This window comes from Sus scrofa, chromosome 1 (genome assembly GCF_000003025.6).
Source record: "Sus scrofa isolate TJ Tabasco breed Duroc chromosome 1, Sscrofa11.1, whole genome shotgun sequence".
Classification (NCBI taxonomy): Eukaryota; Metazoa; Chordata; class Mammalia; order Artiodactyla; family Suidae; genus Sus; species Sus scrofa.
The window spans coordinates 239,218,923-239,242,873 of record NC_010443.5 but is presented as its reverse complement, the minus strand read 5'-3'; the positions used below and the strand labels follow the sequence as shown (position 1 = coordinate 239,242,873).

The 23,951-nt window shown below is 47.8% G+C and overlaps 1 protein-coding gene across 1 annotated transcript in view; it reads right to left on the bottom strand.

The window, feature by feature from the left end:
- The window catches only part of CCDC180 (coiled-coil domain containing 180), a 67,775-nt gene that overhangs the window by 32,529 nt on the left and 11,295 nt on the right, over window positions 1–23,951 (bottom strand). Inside the window, exons 12-22 of the mRNA XM_021085122.1 lie at window positions 22,033–22,196; window positions 20,502–20,621; window positions 18,566–18,645; window positions 15,833–15,921; window positions 14,113–14,235; window positions 12,761–12,934; window positions 11,929–12,044; window positions 10,094–10,220; window positions 8,443–8,482; window positions 7,831–8,315; window positions 6,075–6,301 (exon numbers count right to left, since the gene is read on the bottom strand). Of these exons, the coding sequence (XP_020940781.1) occupies window positions 6,075–6,301; window positions 7,831–8,315; window positions 8,443–8,482; window positions 10,094–10,220; window positions 11,929–12,044; window positions 12,761–12,934; window positions 14,113–14,235; window positions 15,833–15,921; window positions 18,566–18,645; window positions 20,502–20,621; window positions 22,033–22,196 (1,745 nt within the window). The remainder of the gene's footprint in view (window positions 1–6,074; window positions 6,302–7,830; window positions 8,316–8,442; window positions 8,483–10,093; window positions 10,221–11,928; window positions 12,045–12,760; window positions 12,935–14,112; window positions 14,236–15,832; window positions 15,922–18,565; window positions 18,646–20,501; window positions 20,622–22,032; window positions 22,197–23,951) is intronic.

Sequence of the window (23,951 nt, the reverse complement as noted above, 5' to 3'; positions counted from 1 at the left end):
ATTCTCATGGACATTAGCTGGATTCATTTCTGCTGCACCATGATGGGAACACCCTATGGGAGAATATTTTTATAACCTTGGGACAAGCAAATATTTCTTAGATAAGACAAAGTACACTAACCCTAGTGGAAAAATTCATGACCTTATTAAAAATAAAGATTTCTAGGAGTTCTCCTGTGGAGCAGTGGGTTAAGGATCTGGCATTGTCACTACAGCAGCTTGGGTTGCTGCTCTGGTGCAGGGTCAGTCCCTGGCCTGGGAACTTCCACATACTACAGGTGCTTCCCCACCCCACCCCCAAAATTAAAGATTTCTGTTCATCAAAAGATACTTTTAAGTTCAGAGAGACAGCATTAAGATGGCAGAGTAGAAGGACTAGAGCTCACCTTCTCTCATAAAAGGAACAAAATTACAACCAACTGCTGAACAACCTTCAACCACATAGACTGGGAACTTTCAAAAAAAAAAATCCTACTCCAGAAGACAAAGAGGAAGCCACATCAAGATGGTAGAAGGGGTGATTATGTGATATAAGCAACCCCATACTCACTGGGTGAGCAGCCCACAGACTAGAAAGTAACTGTATCACGGAGACTCACCTAAGGGAGTGAGAGTTCTGAGCCCCACGTCAGGTCCCCATGCCTGGGGATCTGGCATTGAGAGGAGTCCCCCAGAGCATTTGGCATTGAAGGCCAGTGGGGCTTGTGCACAGGAGCTCCACAGGACTGGGGGAAATGGAGATCCTATTCTCAAAAAGCGCACACAGGCTTTCATGTGCAGGGTCCCAGGGCAAAGCAGAGATTCCATAGGAATCTGGGTCAGACCTGACTGCAGTTCTTGGAGGACCTCCTGGAAAAAAAGCATCCTTCATTTATTTGTACCCTCCTCTTCTCATGCTTTCTGATTTTGATAGCATATTTGTGTGTGGATGATTTCCTACCTTTACTATATATATGCCTTTACTGGTGAACCTTGTCATTTGTAATACTTTTGTTTCTAATTGTGGCCTTTTCTTTTCCACCCAGAGAAGTTCCTTTAGTTTTTGTTGTAAAGCTGGTTTAGTGGTGCTGAATTCTCTTAGCTTTGCTTGGCTTTAAACTTTTGATTTCTCCTTCAACTCTGAATGTGAGCCTTGCTGGGTAGAGTAATCTTGGTAGGAGGTTATTTCCTTTCATAACTTTAAGTATATCATGCCACTCCCTTCTGGCCTGCAGAGGTTCTGCTGATATCAGACAAAATAGGCCTTAAAATAAAAGATATTACAGGAGACAAAGAAGAACATTACATAATGATCAAAGGATCAATCCAAGAAGAAGATATAACAGTTGTAAATATATATGGACCCAACAGAGGATCACCTCAATATATAAGGCAACTGCTAACAACCTTAAAAGGAGAAATTGACAATAACACAATAAAAGCAGGAAACTTTAACATCCCACTTACAGCAGTGGACAGATCATCCAGACAGAAAATCAACAAGGAAACACACTCCCTATATGATGCATCAGACCAAATGGACTTAATAGATATTTATAGAACATTTCATCCAAAAGCAGCACAATACACATTTTTCTCAAGTGCATACAGAACATCCTCTAGGATTGATTACATTCTGGGCCACAAAATCAGCCTTGGTAACTTTAAGAAAACTGAAATATCAAGCATCTTTTCTGAATGCAATGCTATACAACTGGAAATCAACAAGAAAAAAGCTGCAAAAAAACACAAGCATGTGGAAACTAAACAGCATGCTACTAAACAACCAATTGATCACTGAATAAATCTAAGAGGAAATTAGAAAAATACCTAGAAGCAAGTGACAACAAAGACACAAAAGTCCAAAACCTAGAGGATGCAGCAAAAGCAGTTCTAAGAGGGAAGTTTATAGTAATACAAGCCTACCTCGGCAAACAAGAAAAAGCTCAAATAAACAACCTAACTGCAACCTAAAGCAACTAGAGAGAGAAGAACAGACAAGACGTAAAGTTAACAGAAGGAAAGAAATCATAAAGATCAGAGCAGAAATCAATGAAATAGAAAGGAAGAAAACCATAGAAAAGATCAATGAAACTAAAAGCTGGTCTTTGAAAAGGTCACCAAAATTGATAAACCCTTAGCCAGTCTCATCAAGGAAAAAAGAGAGAGGACTCAAATCAATAAAATTAGAAGTTACAACAGACATCACAGAAATACAAAGGATCATAAGAGAGTACCACAAGCAACTAAATGCCAACAAAATAGAAAACCTAGAAGAAATGGACAAATTCTTAGAAAAGTACAATCTTCCAAGACTAAACCAAGATGAAATAGAAAGGCTGAATGGACCAATCACAAGAACTGAAATTGAAACTGTGATTAAACAAAAGTCCAGGACCAGACGGCTTCACAGGAGAATTCTATCAAACATTTAGAGAAGAGATAACACCTCTCCTTCTGAAACTTTTCCAAAAAAATTGCAGAGGAAGGAACACTCCCAAACTCATTCTATGAGGCCACCATCACCTTGATACCCAAACCAGACAAAGATGCCACACAAAAAGAAAATCACAAACCAATATCACTGGTGAACATACATGCAAAAATCTTCAACAAAATACTAGCAAACTGCATCCAATAATACATTAAAAGGATTGTACAACATGATCAAGTGGGATTTATCCCAGGGATGCAAGGGTTCTTCAATATCCACAAATCAATCAGTGTGATGCACCTCATTGAAGAATAAAAACCATGTGATCCTCTCAATAGATGCAGAAAACCATTTGACAAAATCCAACACCCCTTTCTGATATTTAAAAATAATCCTCCAGGGAGTTCCCGTCGTGGCGCAGTGGTTAACGAATCCAACTAGGAACAATGAGGTCGCAGGTTCAGTCCCTGCCCTTGCTCAGTGGGTTAACGATCCGGCGTTGCCGTGAGCTGTGGCTAGGTTGCAGACGCGGCTCGGATCCCACGTTGCTGTGGCTCTGGCGTAGGCCGGTGGCTACAGCTCCGATTGGACCCCTAGCCTGGGAACCTCCATATGCCGCGGGAGCGGCCCAAGAAACAGCAACAACAACAACAACAAAATGAAAAATAAAAATAATCCTCCAGAAAGTGGGCATAGAGGGAACCTACTTCAACATAATAAAGGTCATATATGACAAACCCACAGCTAACATCATTCTCAACAATGGAAAGCTGAAAGAATTCCCGCTGAGATCAGGATCAAGACAAGAAGGATGTCCATTCTCGTGACTACTACTCAACATAGTTTGGGAGGTCCTAGCCACATCAATCAGAGAAGAAAAAGAAATAAAAGAAATCCAAATTGGTAAGTAATGAGTAAAACCATCACTGTTTGCAGATGACATGATACTATACCTGACAAAGGATTAATCTCCAAAATTTATAAACACTTCCTGTAGCTCAATACCAAAAAAACCAACAACCCCATCAAAAAGTGGGCAGAAGATCTAAACAGACAATTCTCCAAAAAAGGCATAAAGATGGCCAAAAAACACACGAAAAGATGTTCAACATCACTATTTATTAGAGAAATGCAAATCAAAACCACTATGAGGTACCACCTTACACCAGCCAGAATGGCCAGCGTCAAAAAGTCTACAAACAATAAATGTTGGAGAGGGTGTAGAAAAAAGGGAACCCTATTACACTGTTGGTGGGAATGGCAATTGGTGCAATCACTATGCAAAACTCCATGGATATTCCTCCAAAAACAAAAAACAGAACTACCATTTGATCCAGCAATCCCACTCCTGGGCATCTATCCAGAGAAAACCACGACTCGCAAAGACATATGTACTCAGATGTTCATTGCAGCACTATTTTCAACAGCCAAGACATGGAAACAACCTAAATGTCCATCAACAGGGGAGTGGGTAAAGAAGATGTGGTATATATACACAGTGGAATATTATTCAGCCATACAAAGACGTTCGGAGTAACATTACTGGTGTAGCCCCAAATGGGAAACAACAAAAATGTGCATCAGTAGTAAAATGGATAAATAAGATGGGTTTTACTTTTACAACAGAATATTATATAGAAATAAAAATGAGTTACAGCCACACCCAAGAATATATATGGGAGTTCCTGTCGTGGTGCAGTGGTTAACGAATCCAACTAGGAACCATGAGGTTGCGGGTTTGGTCCCTGGCCTTGCTCAGTGGGTTAACGATCCGGCGTTGCCGTGAGCTGTGGTGTAGGTTGCAGACACGGCTCAGATCCCGCGTTGCTGTGGCTCTGGTATAGGCCGGGGGCTGCAGCACCGATTCAACCCCTAGCCTGGAAACCTCCATATGCCGCGGGAGCAGCCTAAAGAAATAGCAAAAAGACAAAAAATAAAAATAAAAAAAAAAGGAATATATATGAATCTTGCAAACCACTGAAAGAAGCCTGACATAAAAGAATGAATTATGGAGTTCCCGTTGTGGTGCAGTGGTTAACGAATCCGACTAGGAACCATGAGGTTGTGGGTTCGGTCCCTGACTTTGCTCAGTGGGTTAACAATCCGGCGTTGCCGTGAGCTGTGGTGTAGGTTGCAGACGCGGCTCGGATCCTGCGTTGCTGTGGCTCTGGCGTAGGCCAGGGGCTACAGCTCCAATTCGACCCCTAGCCTGGGAACCTCCATGTGCCGCGGGAGCAGCCCAAAGAAATAGCAATAAGACAAAAAAAAAAAAAAAAAAAAAAAAAAGAATGCATTATGTATGATCTATTTAAATAAAGTCCAAAAATAAGCAAAACTAATTTGGAGTTAGAATATTTGCGATCCTTGGGTAAAGGAAGGCAGCGACTCGGGACTGGTAGGTGACAATGGGTTCCTGAAGGGTTGGTAGTGTTCTCTTTCTTGTGAGTACTGATTACTGGATGGATTCCCTTTGAATAATTCACTGAGCTCTATACTCATGATTTTCATACTTTTCGGTATGTATGCTATGCTTCAACATGCACACCCAGTTAGCTGAACATAGAACTGTTTTTTTTTATTAGATGGCATAATATTTGGTTCAAGACTGCAATTACCGGGTCTAGATTCACATCCTGGATTTTACTGCTTTCAATTTCAGAGATCTTGTCCAAGTTATTAACCCTGAGCTTCAATTTCTTCACCTGTAAAATGGGCTAATTGCAGTCCCCCTCTCATACTTATTTAAAGTATTAAACCCTCTGAATAAATATTAGCTCTGGTGATGGGTCCTTGCTTTTCTTCATTCCATGTTCTATGAGAGGCAGCCAATGGCCTGTGAGAGAGGAAGGAGGAGGAGGAGGTTCGAGTCAGGAGACATTTTCAAGGTGAGATGCTGCTGAGAGGAAGGAGAAGAGCGTCCAAAGGCCTGACTTTACTCCTTCTACTCCCTGCCTCTGGCCTCCTGCCTGTACGTAAACATAGAAGGTAGACTCATCAGGTGATCTCCAGCTGGTTAGTCCTAGCTATGATACTGCAGTATCAGGAGGGCAACACAAATGCTATCCAAAGTCCAAATGCCAATTTTCACAGTTAGCAGAAATGGACAGAACATTGTAAATCAACTATAATAAACAATTTCTTTAAAAAAAAAGAAAAAAATTCATGTTTGTTCCAAATTCAACCACGAAGGCTGAGAAAGAAACTTAGGAATTACTAAAAAATGGTAAAATTACTCTATATTCTTCACCGTATTTTTTTCAACTCTAATTTTCTACATTCAGTGTGTCGTCACATAATCAGAGAAAAATACCATACTGATATAACTGTGATCTATATCCATATAATTTTTTTTTAACAAAAGGAAAAAAAAAAGACATGCTAGGATCTAGAACCCAGAAACACCTTGTAGGGAAAACACTCTCTCATGTACAAGGCCCAGACCAGCAGGACCTCCTGGGGCAGGAGGGAGGCTTACTCTCACAGAGAATACCTGTGACTGCAAAAGGTTCCTGGGCATTTGCTACTTTTTATTGTTTCTCATCTCTACCCTCAATTGCCTACCTGTTTTCTTTTCTAGTGGAAACTAGTCCAATATTGTTATAATATTTCACCCTGTCAGTAACGCTCAAAGAGAACGAGAATAAAAGGGTTTTTTACTCACTGTTTCTTAATTTCTAAAATTAGTCTGGACGGAATGATCACTTGTTCCAGGACCTTGGCACCAGAAGCGTCATTGAGGAGAACAGTAGAAAAGCTGCAGTGGGGCTTTGTGATACTCTCTTCTTGCTCCAGAGGGAGGAAGACAAAGTAAGTGTTCCCACTGGAGGTTGTGAAGAACTCCATGTCCTCTTGGGTGACCTCCCCCAGACTCTCTTCCTGGGCTTTGACCTAAGCGAAGACAAGACTTTAGACTTGATAACATCAAACGGATTTGGTGAGCCCTACCACAAATTCCTTGACATCAGAGGTTGTAAACCTGTGGGCCAAATCTTGCCTGTAATTTTTTTGTTGTTGTTGTTGATCCAGATGGTTCTTTTAAAATCGGGAGATTTTACCTAGAAATTTGGATATCCAATTTCTCTTAAAAATCAGAAAATTTGGCAATTCTGAGTCTGCATTCCTACATGGCACTGTTAGATGGAACTGAATAATGGCTGCACAGTTGCCATGGACTGAGTGTCAATATCCCTTCGAAATTCACATCCCCAGTGGGCTGATATTTGGAGGTGGCCTGTGGGAGGTTATTATGTCATGTGGGCAGGGCCTTCCCTCATGAATGGGGTTAGTGCCCTTATAATAGAGATCTCAGAGAGTTCTTGCCTCTTCTGCTGCATAAGGACACAGAAAAAAGGCAATTGTTTGTGATCCAAGAAGTATGCCTTACCAGACACTGAAGCTGTCAGTGTCTGGATTTTGAATTCCCAGGCTCCAGAACTGTGAGAAATAAATCTCTGTTATTTATAAGCTCCCAGTCCATGGAATTCTGTCACAGGGGCCTGACTGGACTAAGACAATAGTCCTCACCACTTGTCACTGTTTTACACTTGGTGGCCAGCCCTCTTTTCTATTACATGCCTGTGGGCTTTGGAGTTCAGGGCCCCTGTTCAAAAAGTGGTCTCATATGCTCATTCTTCCACAGCAATGTAGGAAAAGTCTTTTGCAATTTCATGATTATGGAATTCAACGTACTGTTCCATGCATTGGAATGTGTTTGGAGGACAAGATTTACTGAGAGTCACCTCCCTGCACTCCAAAGAGAGCTGTCTGCTGACTTGGATTCAGATATTTTTGTTAATGCAACCAGAGAATGGGAAGAGAGATGGAATGGAGAGGCTATGAATCTACACAATAAAGAGGAGCTTGGAAAGGGAGAGGACCAGGGAGGATGAGGGAGGTCCAGGGATGATTTTAGAGTAGGTTGCAAGTAGGATGTGAGGAAAGGAAGGTGGGTTTAAAAAGCATTGCTGTGAGATAAGAACTGGATCCCTTTGACAAAAGGTGTGCATACATTTGATATTCTTTTTTTTCTTTTTGTTATCCTTTTTTTGTCTTTTTGTCTTATTAGAGCCACACCCATGGCATATGAAGGTTCCCAGGCTAGGGGTCCAATCAGAGCTGTAGCTGCCAGCCACAACCACAGCCACAGCCACACCAGATCCAAGCCATGTCTGTGACCTACACTACAGCTCATGGCAACACCAGATCCTTAACCCACTGAGCAAGGCCAGGGATCAAACCTGCAACCTCATGGTTCCTAGTCAGATTCATTTCCACTGCGCCACGATGGGAACTCCCATTTGTTATTCTTTACACACACCCCAATGGAGCTGTGCCACTGGGAAACTCAGCTTGTATCAGGGACACACAGTGAACACAGCTCGTTTTCCATACTGAGAGTGAATCCATTGCTGGCCTACCTCATCTATAGATGAACTTGCACGCTCTTCCTCTTCCTCCTCCTCTTCCTCCTCTTTCTGCTCTTCTTCTTCCTCCTCCTCCCTCTCCTCCTCCACTTTTTCCTTTGTCTCTTCTTTTTCCTCCTCTTCTTTCTCCTCTTTGTCCTCCTCCTTCTCCTCTTCTTGAACTGTCACAGTTTCCTGGCTCAGGGGTGATTTTAAGAAGCTGTCTGCTTCGACCCACATTTCTTCTAATCCTGGACTAGAGTCCTCTCTGGACTCATCCATCTCTTCACTCAGGACAGACTCCTTCTGCGGGCTCACTGCCACCTTCTGATTGGTGGGGAACTCGATTTCTTGATCTTCTTCTTCTTCTGTCTCTTCTGCTGGCCTGAGGGAACTGGTCCCCCGACTTACGCTTTCCTCCCCTTTGCTTACATCCACTTTGGGCTCACGTTTTCCCCTCAGCTTTCTCACTCTCTCCCGGAATTGCTTTTCATGTGGTTCTGTTGATGATCAAGCCCAAAGCCCAGGAAGAGACAGGTTACCAGTGTAGCCTGACTGGGCCTCCCAGCCCCCAGACAAACAAGAGTGAAGTCAGGGAGACTGAGACGTGAGTTGTGCAAGTGTTACCTGGTTCCCTCAACTGGAAAACAACGTCTCCCTCCAAGTTCTACAAAGAAACAACACAGGAAACTGAATGAGCAGGGCTGCCTTCCTCCAGACTGCCACTACCAAGGGGATCTCTTTTTGTCTAAGAAAAAGACCTGCCCCCACCCCCTTCAACATCTGATGCAGGCCTTGACCACTTATTTCACAGGGGTAATCAGGGTGTTCCCAGTTTTCCTTAATCCTAAGCAGGCTAGCCAAGCTTTCATCACACAATAGCAATCAGAGAATAAAATCTCATTCTGATACATTTTTGGGATCTGGAGCAAAGAACAAGAAGTATAAATTGAGAGATGTGAACAAAGGGGCAGGAATCTGCTGCACCCACTCCTGGATGCAAATATGTAGAATGAACATGATCTACCTGGTCCGGGAGCCCTCTGGTTAACCCTGCAGATGGCCTGTATCACAGACTCTGGGTGAAGTTGTCATGGATAACAGTGACATTGAATCCTAGCTCCTCATAAGCTGGGTGACCTTGGGTAAGCCCCTTAAATCCTATGGGCTCAGCATCCTCTCTGTGACTCAGAGACCACAGTAGCACCTATATGTTAACCCAGACAACCAGGATGATCTCAAAGGTCACTGGTAAGCTCGACCTCCAGAAGCTTGAGTTCCACCTCAATCCAGGAGCCACATGAAGCATTTACAAGCAATTGGGACAGGGATCCCCACCAAGGAGAGGGATTCCCTGAGGAGCTGGGAACCCCTTGTCTATGGGAAATCCCCACCAGGTTCAGCAGCGACCCCAAGTATCTTCAGCTCTGGCCACGCAGGACTCCAGGTGCACATGCGGGAGACTCTGGGAGAGTCAGACCAGGGCACTCTGGGTGTTCATGCATTGGCCAGGGAGCACTCGGTGTGTCTGAATCATGGGCAGGACAGTTGAAGCTGGATGAGAGTTAGGAACGTGCTCCTGCCCTCAGGAACCACCTTCCAGTCGGAGCCCTGAACTGCATTTGACAGCAACCGCCATACAAGCACATTTGGAGAGAGGAGAGGTGACTGAACCAGTGAGGAAGGGGAGATAAGGGTCAGACTGTGTGGGTGGGATCTCGGTAGTGGCTGGGAATACGGGTGGGCTTGGGGTGTGTGGAGACAGAAGGACCCCAGCAGAGGAGCAGGGTGAAGAAGGGCAGGGGGGCAGTGGCAGATGCAGGAAGAGTGAGGAGTTTGCTGAACTGGGGAGTTTCAGGGTGGGAACCAGATGTAGGGCCTCTGTGGTCATGGAGGGACTGGGGCTGGGTTTGGGAGGGGCTGCAGAGCTCCTGTTGAGCAGGAGAGTGGGGAGGTCAGAGCTGTATATCAGGAGGGTCATGCGGCAGGGGTGGGTTGGCTGAATGGACCTCAAAGAATCATATAAATTAACTTGTTTATTACAATTCCATTCAAGCCTTGAGGCCTAGATTCTAAGCCTTTCAACCCCTTTTAATCTGAGAAATAGATGGTCTCTTTAGGAGATGCTCTCAGCTTCGTACTTCTTGATGTCCTGACAGAGACTCTAACTCCCCAAGGGTTAGAGAGGCACTCAGAAGTAAGGCAAATAAGAACTAGAAGTCCTCTTTCCCCTTTTGCTTCTTGGTGAGTGGCTGGTTTTTTGTGTCCCTTTCCATACCTGTTCAAAAACCTCACGAACACAGAAGTATCTGCTGAGGGTGGAGCTGTAGGAGTTGAGTTCCTTCAGGATGATCACTGGGTACTCCATCACTTCCTTTGTCAGGAGGCCATGAAAACTCTCATACCTGGGAGGGAGGGAGGGGAGGCCACTGCCTAAGCGGGGTGGGGGCGGGAGGTCAGCTGGGTGTGACAGACCCCAGCCAAGAGCCATGCCCCAGACCTCATGGATTCCCACTTCCCACCCACTGTCCTAACCCGGTCCTTGAACTTTACCTTCATTGTCCCAATAAATACTCCAAAGCCCCCAGGCCCAGACTGTTAGCTGTTTCCAAAGTAAGAAGACTGAGGTTCAGGGGGTTACTTATTTGCCTTAAAATGAACTTCAGAATCTAAAACGCAATCAGTTGGCAGTGCCATTCCATTCCTGTGAACAGTGCTCACAGAATTAGTTGTACAAAGATATAGGACTGTTCACAGGGAACTGTTTTTAATATTGAGAAACTGGCACCAGTCTTAAAAAGCGAATGAGCTGGAGGATGGTTAACTCACTAGGAAGCATCCATATTAATGAATTCTACATGGTCATTTAAAAATGGAAATACAACTTGGAGAACAGACTTGCGGCTGCTTGGGGGGGTGGGGGGAGTGGAGTGGGAGGGATCGGGAGCTCGGGGTTATCGGATACAACTTGGAATGGATTTACAAGGAGATCCTGTTGAGTAGCACTGAGAACTATGTCTAGATACTTATATTGCAACAGAACAAAGGGTGGGGAAAAAAAACGTATACACGTAAGAGCAACTTGATCCCCATGCTGTACAGAGGGGAAAAAAAATAAATTAAAAATGGAAATACAACTGCAGTTATAGAACACTTTGCATAGTATGACCAAATCTTTATTTTAAAACCATTGTATGTGCATATATATCCACATATATATAAATGTTTATATCCATAAAAAGCAAGAGTTGAGTAGGAATGAGGAGAATTTCCTACATGTTTGTATTGATTAACTTTTTTAATTTAATAAAGAACATATATGTTTTAAAATTGAAGAAGGTTGGAGTTCCCGTTGTGGCGCAGTGGTTAACGAATCTGACTAGGAACCATGAGGTTGAGGGTTCGGTCCCTGGCCTTGCTCAGTGGGTTAAGGATCCAGCGTTGCCATGAGCTGTGGTGGAGGTCGCAGACGTGGTTCGGATCCCGAGTTGCTGTGGCTCTGGCATAGGCCGGTGGCTACAGCTCTGATTCACCCCCTAACCTGGGAACCTCCAAATGCCGAGGGAGCAGTCCTAGAAAAGGCAAAAAGACAAAAATAAAAATAAAATAAAATAAAATTTAAGAAGGTGGGGAGGAACACAGGGAACTACACTCACTATTTTGTAATAAGGTATAAGAGAAGAGAATGTGAAGATACACACACATGCATATATTTTTATATAAAGCTGAATTACTGGGCTATATACCTAAAACTAACATGATATTATAAATCAACTATATTCCAATAAAAAATTGGAAAATAATTTTTTTTAAAAAAGAACAATATAAAAACAACAACAACAAAAAAAAAAACAAAAAGAAAGAAAGGAGGGGGAAGAAGGCCCATGCTCTTGACCTTTAAACTGCATGGTCTTGAAACCTCCCTCCATGACTTTTTCCCATCAAAATTCTCCCCGAAAGCTTTTGTGTTGGCTGAGGGCCAAGTTGCAAAGAACCACAATGTTCTCCAAAATTAGAGGCAGCATTGCACTGGGCTCCTAAGCAGGCAGCTGCTGACTTTGAATACGAATTCCAGGCCATCCCCTTCTGTCTTTTGGAGTCGGGTTTACCTACCTGCATCTCATGTTCTTCAGATAATCTTTGGCCTTTTCCAGGTGAAACTTCAGGGTATCCTCAGAGCTTTGCTGCCTCAGTTGGTCCAAGAGCTTATCGAGGTGAGCTTCCTGGGCCTGGTAGCCACACCCCAAACAGGAGGAAGCAGATGTGTGTTACCAGAGCTTGTAGAGTGTATGTGACATGCAGAGACCCTGTCCCTGGGGCTGAGGTCCAGGACTTTTCTACAAAAGGGGCACCAAATGTGCCACCATGCCTAGTCTCACTGCTCTGGGCCTTTGGGCTCTTCTCCCTGCCTGGAATGTTCTTCTCTGTCTACTTTCCATCCCTGGAGACCCTGCTTGATGGGACCCCTCAGGGACATGTCCCTCACACCCACCCCACCAGGGCAGGTCACTGCCAGAGGTAGATGATGCATGCCCCCCCCACCCCCGGTCTGGCTGTCTGTCTCTCAGAGACATATCCAGATCCGGGGCTCATGGCACAGCCTGGACCCGACTGAGGCAGAATCCTCTTACCCCCATGCAGTCTCATGACCGAGGTAAGCCTCAGTTTCCCATTGGTTCAAGTTTTAGAACCTGAGGCTTTACATTTGAGCCTAAGATACTTTGGGGGGTAATTTTTATATAAAAATAAAATATGTAAAATACAGTGTGTGGTATGGATGGAAGTCCTTTTTCTTTTCTTTTTTTTTTTCTTCTTTTGCATATGAATGTTGGCTGAGTTCACGGGCCACCAAGCAGAGCCACTGGGCAGCTGACAACCTGGGTGTGGCCCTTCACTCATCCCGTGTGGGGGCTCCTTGGATGCTCCTTGGATGCTAGGGCCACACCTGGTTCTCCTGGCTGTGCTTCTGCCGCTGCTGCTCTATCCTCTTCTCGAGCTCCAGCTCCTGCATCAACAGCAGACTCTGATGTGCCTCCCACAGCTGCACGGCCTCCTGGAAGTAGCTGAAGAGGTCCAAGCTCTGCTGCTCTGTCTGCTTCGCCAAGGCCTCGAAGGATTTCTGCAGTGATAGAACCCAGAGAAGGAGCCTTAAGTGCCGACCGGCCCAGGGTGAGGAGAAGGACCTCACTCGTGGGCTCCCTCGCTGGCCAGTGGGGCCTTGTGTCTGCAGGGACTAGAAGTCACTGCTTGGGAACCGTCCCTCAAGGTCATCTTCTGGGCCACATCTTGGATCATGGCCCCCTCCTCTGAGACAGTTTCTGGTCTGTCCAAGGCCATGCCCTTAGACTGGCGGACCCGAAGTCACATGTCTAGACCTGACCCACGTCCACACCTGTCCCGTGGCCACTGAGGTCACTGACAGGAAGAACATGGAGTTTGGGATCTAGAAGGAAGAAGGTGCCACCCTAGACACCAGCCTGGGCATCAGGTGGGCCATACCCATCTCAGCTTGAGGCATTTCTCCTTCTTTGGAATTCCCTGATGCAGCATCTAGGCCAAACACCACAGTCCACTGTTAAACCCTCACCCTTTCCTCTTTCATATGTGTGTTTTATGGCCTTATGGGGTCTGGGGTTGGCAATCTATGGCCTGTGGGCTAAATGTGGCCCTTAGCCTTTTTGTTTAATCTTGGGAGCTAAGCACAGATTTTACATTTTGAAATGGCAGAAAAAAAGCCAAAAGAAGCTATTTAATGATGTGAAAATCATATGAAATTCAAATTTCAGGGTCCGTAAATAAAATTGTACTGTAACACAGCCATATTGATTTGTCTCTGCATTGCCTAGGGCTGCTTTCATATGGCAACAGCAGAGTGAGAATTTGTGCCGGAAACCTGAGAACCCACAGAGCCTAAAGTATTTACTGTCTGGCCCTTTACAGAAGATGTCTGCTGACTCCTGCTCCAGACTCTAAACATCATGGCACATGGGCTTAAAGCTCCTTGTGACCTTCAGCGCCCACACTCGGCAAGGGCTCCGGGAGAACTCACTGCCCAGGAGAGACAGTTGCTTGGAGTGTCCGCAGGTTGCTGGGGAGTCTTGCGGGGGCGGGGGGGTGTGCTGCTGAGCCTGGAACTTTGGGTGCAAGGTGATTGCTCCAGGGGGCTGGCTGTGATAAGAGGGATGGACTCACCAGTGACAGGAAAGTTGTAAGCCCCCAGACTCCCACTTTCCTCACAGCCAGCCACCCGGGTGACCCCCACCCTGCTCCCCAGCTTCGAGGTCCCCAGTTACGCACATCCAAGACCTCCAGCTCCGCCTCCACCTTCCTCTGGAGACTTCCCACCATCTGGAAGAAGGACGGGCTCACCAGGCTCTCTGCCTCCTCCTCAGTGAAGGCTTTCCAATCTAGCAGCTGCTTCTGGAGAACAAGGCAGAATCTGGCTTAGGGCTGGTGGGGGCTTCACCTCAGGCTGGTGCTCTCCTGAGACTACCTCCCACTCATCCTGAGAACCTCAGGAGAAACCCCTAGAGCAGCAGAGATGGTCCAGCTTTACCCACCCACTCTGTCCTGGTGCTGTGCGCTGGCCCTGTGCACTGAATCCCCCAGAGGTGTCCTCATTAGCCAGTTTGGCAGATAAGGGAACTAAGGCTCAGACAGGTGCAGGAACCTGTTGGAGGCCACACCCTTGGCAAGTGCTGGGTCTGGATCTGAACTCGGAACTATCCAGCTGCAGACCCTGCAGGCATAAACCACTATTCTACCTGGCCTCAGCATTGCTGCAAGCCAGACAGGGCTGGAAGTATGCCACTTGGAAAGCAAGCTCTTTATATTAATAAAGCCTTGGTTTATACACAAAATATAGAATCAGACAACCTCCCCTCAATTTAAAATTTGTCTCCAGTTGTACACTTCCAGTGGAAGAGGAAGACCAGCTGCCCTCCGTCAGACTCAAGGCCTGGTACGTGGGTACATGAAGACATCAGCACGCAGCCCCTGCAGCTCCCACTGCATGCGGGAGCCAAAGGGCCATGGGCTCCAGGGGAGGGGGTGAGTGAGGAGGAGGAGAGCACCTGGGGGCATAGTCTTGGGGGGGGCCCTCCGGAGGTGCGCCTGCAGGCTTTACCCCTAAGGCTTGACACCCCCTAAAGGGCTGACTGAGAGGCATATAACTACCCCCAAGCCCCAGGGCCTTTTGCAAACTTGGTCTTCTCATCTCTAGATGGGGCTGGCGACATGACTCTGCAGGACCTTGTGGCATTTGATGAGAGTGGGTGCAAGAAGGCGGCACGGCCCCCAGAGACCACAGCACCCGCACCGCGCATCACTCTGGAAAGCACTCTGCTCCCCTTGAACTCTGCTCACCTCAGACTCTTGGTGGCAGAGCCAAAGCTCCACCTACACACATGTGACAGGTAGAGGAGCAGGACCTTCTTGGGAGCTGCAGGCAGGGCCCCCATGGCCTGGGGACTCCTGCCACTATAGCCACCAGGTTAGATCATCTCTTTGGGGTTTTTCATCTAAATAGTTTTAACAAGGAGGCAGGGAGGGGGGATTTTGGCACCATATGTCCTTGGACCTCAGAAAACCAGGCACTGCACTCAAAGGGGGCTGTGAGTGAACTCACTATCCTGCTCCCTAACAGAGGTGGTGGATGGAGGGTCAAATGGGCGTGATGGCAGGGGCAAGACTGTTTACAGAGGGAGCCATCAGAAATAACTCCCATGACATGATCTCCACGGAATAAATAATGTCAAGGGCTGTGAGCGATACAGAGGGTCAAGCAGGGAGGCTAGGGTGATCCAAGTGAGGCAGGGAAGGCTTCCTGGAGGAGGTCATGCTGGGGCTACTGAGGGGTGGGTAGGCATAGCTGGGAAGGAGGGGGTCCAGGCTGAGGGAACAGCTTCAGGAAGCTCAGAGGCCGGTGAGGAGGGAGAGCAGGGGATACAGGCTGGAGAGGGGCAGGGGGTGCCTGGGGGACACCAGGACCCGTGCCCTCTGCTCCCTCCTCGCCCACCTTGCACTTCTGCACTTCGGCCAGGCACTCCTGCCAGGTCTTCTCATACTGCACGTGGATCCGCATCATGCAGTCCATGTGGTAGGCATCTCCATGGGTGGAAAAACATGTGTCAGTGGCTCTTCCAGAAGGAAGGGGGAGGTGAGGCAAAGGGGGTTCCCTGTCGCTAAAGAAAGCGGCTTCTCCCCAGCCAAGTGCCTCAAGAGCAGGGACAATTCAGATCAGGGGCTGGTATCTCCCTCCTGTCAAAGGTCCCGGCACCCCAGGATAAGGTCCTTAAACAAGGAGCATCTTTTTCTGTTCTGACACTGATTCTTGACTCGGTTTCAAGGCTAGTGACAGTCTTTGTGGGGAGTTGCACCAAGGCATGAAAGACTAACCTGGTGCAAATTAAGGAGAGTGCACAGATCATGCCTTCGGTGAATTCCCAAAGAAGGACACAGACTAAGGGAACATTCGAAAGCTGACTGATTTTCTCCTCTTCCTCCTCCCTACTGTTTCTGCTTTATAGTCACCTCGCCGTGACCTTTGGTGTCTAAGATAGGGAACTGAAAGTGTAATGTTCTTGGAAGTTCTAGAAACTGAAAGATAACAAAAGATTGCCTGGTGGTTGTTCCCTGACAAGGGCTGGGAGGAGGCAGGGCAGGCAGATGGCAGTTAGAACACAGCAGAGGGCGATGTGCAGTGGATCTGGTGCAGAGAAGCTGTGAGGCTGGTGTCTCCCACTGCCTGGGCCACTTCTTAGGCTGGCACATCCCCCACTTCGTATAGAGTCACTCTGAGGATGCCCCTGGAGTCTCTGTGCTTCTGCTTCTGTACTCCTCTGATCGGCTCCCTCCTCTAAACTTTTTTTTTTTTTTTTTGTCTTTTTAAGGCCACACCCATGGCATGTGGAGGTTCCCAGGCTAGGGGTCTAATCAGAGCTGTAGCCACCGGCCTACGCCACAGCCACAGCAACACAGGATCTGAGCCGCATCTTTGACCGACACCACAGCTCACAGCAATGCCAGATCCTTAACCCACAGAGCGAGGCCAGGGATCGAACCCGCAACCTCATGGTTCCTAGTCAGATTCATTTCCACTGCGCCACAAACTCCCCCCACCCCCCAGACTTCTCAGAAACTTCCACGGCCATGTGGCCAGCAGAGTCCGGCCCTTTGCCATCTTCCAGCCTCCCCGGCACCTCCCCCTTTCCCCTGAAGGCTCCGGCTCTGTCTGGCCTCTCAGCCTCCCCACACGCTAGTCTTTCTGCTTAGAAAGCGCCACTGACCCTGGGGGGGGCCAGCCTAACTCATACATGCCTTGCAGGTGTCAACTGGATGATCATTTCCTTGGCAGGGTCTTTCATAACCCTTAGCCAGGCTATGTCCCCAGATCCATACTCAGTAGCTGGTGACCCATCCCCTCCCTGGTGTAACATCCTGCCTGCTTTGACTTCTGCTCTAGACTGGAAGCACCCAAGGGGAGATCCCCTCTGCTGGTTACCAGGGCTCAGCACCAAGCTTGTCCACAGGAGGCATCCAATGAACAGCAGCCATTGCTGTTCTTTAGAGTCTCAGAGCTCTTATGCTCAGTATTATAATAGAATTTTAATACCTTTGGAATTATAAACCTGAGAGCCCTGGTAGCAGTGGTGGGTACCACTAGCCAAAGGACCCATGTCCAGCTGTGTTACTTCCTTAACTGTGTGACCTTGGTCAGGATACTTCACCTTTCTGTGCCCCTGAATCCATCTCTATCACAGGGTGACAGTGACACCATGGGCCTCCACGGGGTTGCCTCAAAGGAGGTGGAAACCATGTGGGAAAAGACTCTGAGAGAGGATGGATGTGTGTGTATGTATGACTGGGTCACTTTGTTGTGCAGCAGAAATTATCTCGACCTTGTAAATGACCTATACTTCAATAAAACTAAAAAAAAATGAGAGGGAAATTTCTTATGTCTTCTAGAGAAAGACTTGGCAAACCTTTTCTGTAAGGGGTGAGGTAATAGATATTTCCAGCTCTGAGGACCATACAGTCTCTGCTACAACCACTCATTTCTGCTGTTGTAGACAGGGCAGAAACAAGTGAGCAGAGCTCTGTCCTAATGAAACTTATTTATTAACAGGCAGTGGCCCATGGGCTGGAGTTGAAGACTCTGATTACAGGGAATTGCTAAACATTACCATTTATTCTTGAGCACTGAGTAAGCCAGGCACTGAGCTATGACTGGACTGTAGTATTGCCCATGATTCTTATATCAACCCCACAAGGTAGGTACCTTTATCATTCCTCCTGAGATCCCTATTTTATAGAGGAGGAATCTGACGCCACGAGAGCCATGACTTCCCCAAGGACAGAGAGTGGGGACAGCATACCCCACATACCCAGGATCTGGGTCCTGAGCCATCCTCACAGGGTGTCCTTGGAGCCACCCCTCAGGCTCCACGCTGTGGTCAGGGGTCAGAGTGCAGGGCTGGCATTGCTGCTGGCTGGGCAGTGACTCGGGAGGTGGCGAGAGGGAGGAGGGGGCTCTGCCAGGAAAGGTCTTGGGTCCCATAAGCATTCTCAGAGCTTATCTTCCCTCCATGCCCCACCCCTCCATCCCCAGGAGGGACTTGCCACCCACTCCTGAGTTTACAAGAGAATCTCACATAAGTGACTGGCCGACAGACAGAAGCTGCCACAGAACAGCTTCTACCTGAACTGAGATCTGAAGAGACCCCGGTGGGACCCCACAAACCGGACTCACCAAGGTGCTTATTCAGGGAGTCTAGAGAAGAATGCCATTCGGTCAGTTGAGCTTTGCTGTAATTGGGGGGCAGGAGGTCACTGGGGAAGGAAGATGTGACAAGTGAGCTGTGCTCGAATAAAACGCTCACTTACCAAAGTGGGTAGCACTTTCAAGGAACATAGGTCCATGTACATACTGAAGAAACAAGTGACTTGCTGGGGATTCTGATGCCAAAATCATACCTCATGAAAAGGTCTATTAATATTAAGGAGCCTGATACTTAGAAAATAAAAATGAATTTTCCCAGCGGAAAAAAGGAACAAATGGTTGATATCACTTGACCAAGGAAGCCACTTCTAGGAACCTAATCAGAGACAACAATATAAAAAGCATACAGTGTTTGTGCATGAAGACAGTGCTTAATAGCCCTGTAATAAACACTCAAAAAAATAAAAAACGACCTTCATATCCAACAATAGGGAATCATCTAAATCATGCATATGAATTCTCTTCTGTAGTCATTAAAAAGGGTGTGGCAGACTCAAAAATGGTCAATATCATTAGCTGCTCCCACCAGCAAGTGGAATTTATTTCTCCACCCCTGGATCTGGATTCGGCCATGTGATTTTCTTTGGCCAATAAGACACTAGCAAACATGACACAGCAGAGTCTTGAAAGGGGGTTGGAAAGCATTCTGCTTGTCCTCTCTTGTGGGGCTCCCTAACTTTCCCTCAAGGGCAGAATGCCCAAGAAAGACTAAGCTTTGCCGAACTTTATGAACAGGAACTCAGAGTTGGAAATAAGTGGATTCATAGAAAACAACAAAAGCACTTTTCTGTGTGCTGAAATTTTTATCCACCTTGTTAATTTCACACTGCACAGACCTGGGGCTGCACATGGGGCAGGAGATGCCCCCTTGGAGGAGTCCCTCTGGCTCAAGTCCATGTGGGGTCCTAAGAGTCATTCATACCCTAGGAGAACTTGTGCTCTGTGGTGGGAAGATGGGAAGAACCTACACCCCAGGGTGACCAGGGTGAAAGGGACCAACGAGGTGCACTGGTCCCAGCACACAAAATGTCTCTGCCTGGCAGGACCATGCAGGTTCCATCCTACAGCTAAGAGTGGATATTATGAGCAGTGGGTTTCCAGGATCTAGAACATTCAGTGTGACCCTGCTAAACAGCTTACCCTGGGATCAGAGCTGGTGGACCCAGGTCTAAGCAAGCATCTATGGCCTCTAACAGGTCCCCTGTCTGATGGCAGCAGCCTCCTCACCAACCTCGGGGCCTCTAGCATCACACCCCTCCATCCACCCTCCAAACTGCAGAGCTCACAGCTCCCTCTACTCCCCACTGCCCTCAGGGAAAAGTCCAGCCCCTGAATGGCCCCTCCTTCCCCTACTCTCCTCCAACCTCACCTCTTGCCATTGCCCCATTCCAAGCTCTTTGGCACAATGACACTAAGCTTCTTTCTTTCTTTCTTTCTTTTTGTCTTTTATGGGACCACACCTGCAGCATATGGAGATTTCTAGGCTAGGGGTCTAATTGGAGCTGTAGCCTGTAGCCACCAGCCTTCACCAGAGCCATTCCAACGTGGGATCTGAGCCACATCTGCGACCTACATCACAGCTCGCGGCAACGCCAGATTCTTAACCCACTGAGCAAGGCCAGGGATTGAACCCACAACCTCATGGTTCCTAGTCAGATTCATTAACCACTGCGTCACAACGGGGACTCTGACACTAAGCTTCTTTCTATAGCAAACTGTCATATTCCCTGTTGCCATTGGGGCTGGGACACCCCAGAACCTGGGCCCAGGCAACCAGCCCAGGACCAGAGAATTGGGAGATGGCCTGGTCTATAGGACCCCACAGGAGAAAAGCCATTGCTGAGGAATGCATCTCCCCCCACAGACCCCTGAAGGTGCCCCTCCCAAGAGACCCCGCCTGCTTTACCAGATGGTGCAGAGATGGTCCAGACGCTTTTGCTGCAGGGCGCTCTGGTTCTTCAGCATAGTCTCCAGCTCTGTCTTCACGGCCGGAGGCATCTGGATCTTCTCGCTGGCCATGAACTCACTGGGCATCCAGACACATTGGCACCATGGAGAGGAGAGGAGGGGCAAGATGGGCAGGAGACACTCAGAAGGCCTGCACCCGACCCCACTCCCAGCCCCTTGCTCCCTATCATGGCCTCTGGGACACCGAGGAAAGGCAGGAAGAGAGGGAGGGAGGGGCAGGGAGGAGAGAAGAATGGAAGGACTGCCAGTGAGGCTCCAGCGCCAAGAACGTAGGACCAGCAGGCACAGATCCGGTGTGGGTCTTGATTGCACCTCCAGCCCTGTGACCTTGCTCAAGTTGCTCCCCCTCTAAACTGCAGCTTCCTCTTCTGTCATGGAGCTAATGACAGTCCCTTCCTCATCTGGCACGTGTGGGGATGTGGCAAGATGGGGCAAGTGAAGCCCTTAGCACCACACCTCTCCTGGGAAGCTCCAGAGCGTGTCAGCTTCCGCCATCACCATCCATAATGACCAATGTCTGTAACAACCTCCCAGGCCCAAGCCCAGAGCAGCCACTGGCCACACTCTTGTCGATCCTACTGAAACCCTATCACCAGTTCGTCACAGGGCCAGCAGAAAAAGGCTCTGGATGCTCAAGCCCTTGATTAAGGTCCCGGGGAAAGTAGAGGTGGAGCCAGGCCTTGGAACACTTTTCTGCCCTCCCCTGCCTCTGACTCTGGTGCTCTCTGCCTGAAAATGCAGATGTAGAGACCAGCCTCCCACTCCCAGGCCTACAACGCACATAGACACACACTCTTTGGTGTCCTCAGACATCTTGGTCTCAAGTGTCCCTTTCTTAGCAAAAGAAAGCCTTCCTTGTTGAGCAAAAGCTCCAAGGCCCCTGTGTCAGTATTAACAAAAGCGCCACCAGGGGAAGGAAGCTTACCCTCCCTCTCATGAGTGAAACCTCTCCCTCCCATGAGTGAAACCTGCTACCAAGGGTGGGAAGTGTCCCAAGCTTGGGGCTGGCCATTCTTGGCCCAGGAACACTGGCTTATGCGCAACAGTGAAGAGTGGACACCGGGCTGATAATCAGACTAATATTTTTCAAACATTTTGTACTATGCTCAGAAGATGCTTAAGAGAAATTGTATATGAAGAGAATAAGATACAAATCTACGTAAGCAGCATGGGCCTAAAAAAGCCTGGGAGAAAATACACCAAAATATTAGCTGTGCTTCTCACTGGGGTGAGGAATTAATGGGGATTTTTAATTTCTTCCTTATACGTTTATCCATTTTAATGAAAAAAAAAAAAAAAAGAGAGAGAGAAAGAGAGAGAGAGAGAGCACTTGTTACTTTTACCACCAGAAAAACAACAGCATTTAAATGCAACAACAAAGGGAGGGAAGAAAGCACCCCACCGGGCACCATCCAGGGGTGTTGGGGAGGGGAAAGGCCCGGCACTCTGCAGTATGGTTGGCCACCCACCTGAACCCCTGTACCAGGTCTTCCATCTTAAGACTCTTCCAGGCATCCACCAGGCCCTGCCAGCGGCGGTGGCCGTTGAGCTCCTGCTGCAGTGTGGCCTCCATCAAGTTGACAAACAGCTGCGCCAGGGCCCTCCGGTTGCCCAGCAGGGCGTGGTTTATGATCTGCGTCACAGGGTGGGCTCTAGGTGGAGTGGCGGCTCTCCAAGGTCAGAACAAAGCTCTGCTGGAGGGGGCGCCCAGGAACCAGCAGGGCAGTGGCAGTGTCTGAGGGTCACTAGGCACTCAACTGCCTGGGGCTCAGCTATGGACAGCGACAAGGGTCTTTCCGGAAGGCTTTGACCATGAGCCCCGATCAGGTGCGTTTCAACCCGGCTCTAAGGCGACCTCAGATTGCTTGTTTAGAAAGGTGATTCACTGTAGTGAAGCATGTCAGTGGGCCTAAATGTTTTAACTGGCTCTTTTTTTAAAAAATAAATTTGTTCCAGAGTTCCCATTATGGCACAGTGGTTCCCATTATGGTGCTAGGAAACATGAGGTTGCGGGTTCGATCTCTGGCCTTGCTTGGTGGGTTAAGGATCCTGTGTTGCTGTGGCTGTGGTGTAGGCCGGAGGCTACAGCTCTGATTCAACCCCTAGCCCGGGAACCTCCATGTGCCGTGGGAACGGCCCTGGAAAAGGCAAAGACAAAAATAAATAAATAAAAATAAATAAATAAATAAATAAATAAATTTTTTCCAAAGCATGCCACCAGGGACCAGCCACATATCATTGTGATGAGAACTAGTATGCAGTTACCAAAGGAGGCCAGAGCTAGGACATTCTTTGGCAGGCCTCGCCAGGGCACCTCTGGGATGGCAGGGGGCAATTTTTCACTGTGTGGTACTGCTCTGCCACTTAGCTTCCCTGCCCTTGTCAATGAGGACAGCCTCTCCCATGCCCCCAAGGACCAGAAGAGCCAACAATGCTCCCCACCCTTCTGCCTCATTTCCCAAAGCCCTCCACGCACCACCCTAGGGCAGGGTTGAGAACCGCCAAGCTCCATGGGTAGAGATTCCAGGAAGAATTTTCACTGGAACCTGAGGTTCGATGCCAGCTAGTCCTACCTGGTGGGAGGTGGCATTAGCAAGTATTTCCTGAGCCTCCAATTCCATTGCCATAATGTGAAGATAAAGCACTTGACAGCATAGGAAATTGGTGAGGTTACATGAGATAGAAGCATAGAGAGCAAGTAGGAAATGCCAGTTGCTATGTGTACAATGTGCATAGGAAAGTCAAACAGTGAAACAAAGCTGGGACACCACTAACTCCGACTCCCCTGAAGGGTCAAATGGTTAAAAGCTAGGCGTTCTTGCTTGTCTTAAAATGAGAGCAGTTACTGCTGAGCCCTCTCACATCAACCTCCCAACAAGTACTGGTAGTTTTTTTATTTTTTGTCTTTTTAGGGCCACACCCATGGCATATGGAGGTTCCCAGGCATATGGAGGTTCTCCGGCCTATGCCAGAGCCACAGCAACTTGGGATCTGAGCCGCATCTGCAACCTACACCATAGCGCACAGCAACGCCGGATCCTTAACCCACTGAGCAGGGCCAGGGATCCAACCCGCAACCTCATGGTTCCTAGTCGGATTCGTTTCCACTGCGCCATGACAACACCTCCCGGGTACTGGTGTTTAAGTATCATTATCCTCATTTTGTGGACACGGAGTTCCCGGTGCAGGGCCTGAGTACTTTCGGGAACTGTCATGTCTGGCAGTGGAGATGAGGTCTGTGCTCCCCCCGGATGAGCTTTGTCCACGACCTCATGGCACAGACCTGGGCTGGAACCCATCTATGATTCTGAACACTGTACTCCTTCTACAGGAGGCCTGTTATCTCACAAGCCCAGTTTTCTGCATAGAACCTGGAAACCCATACAAG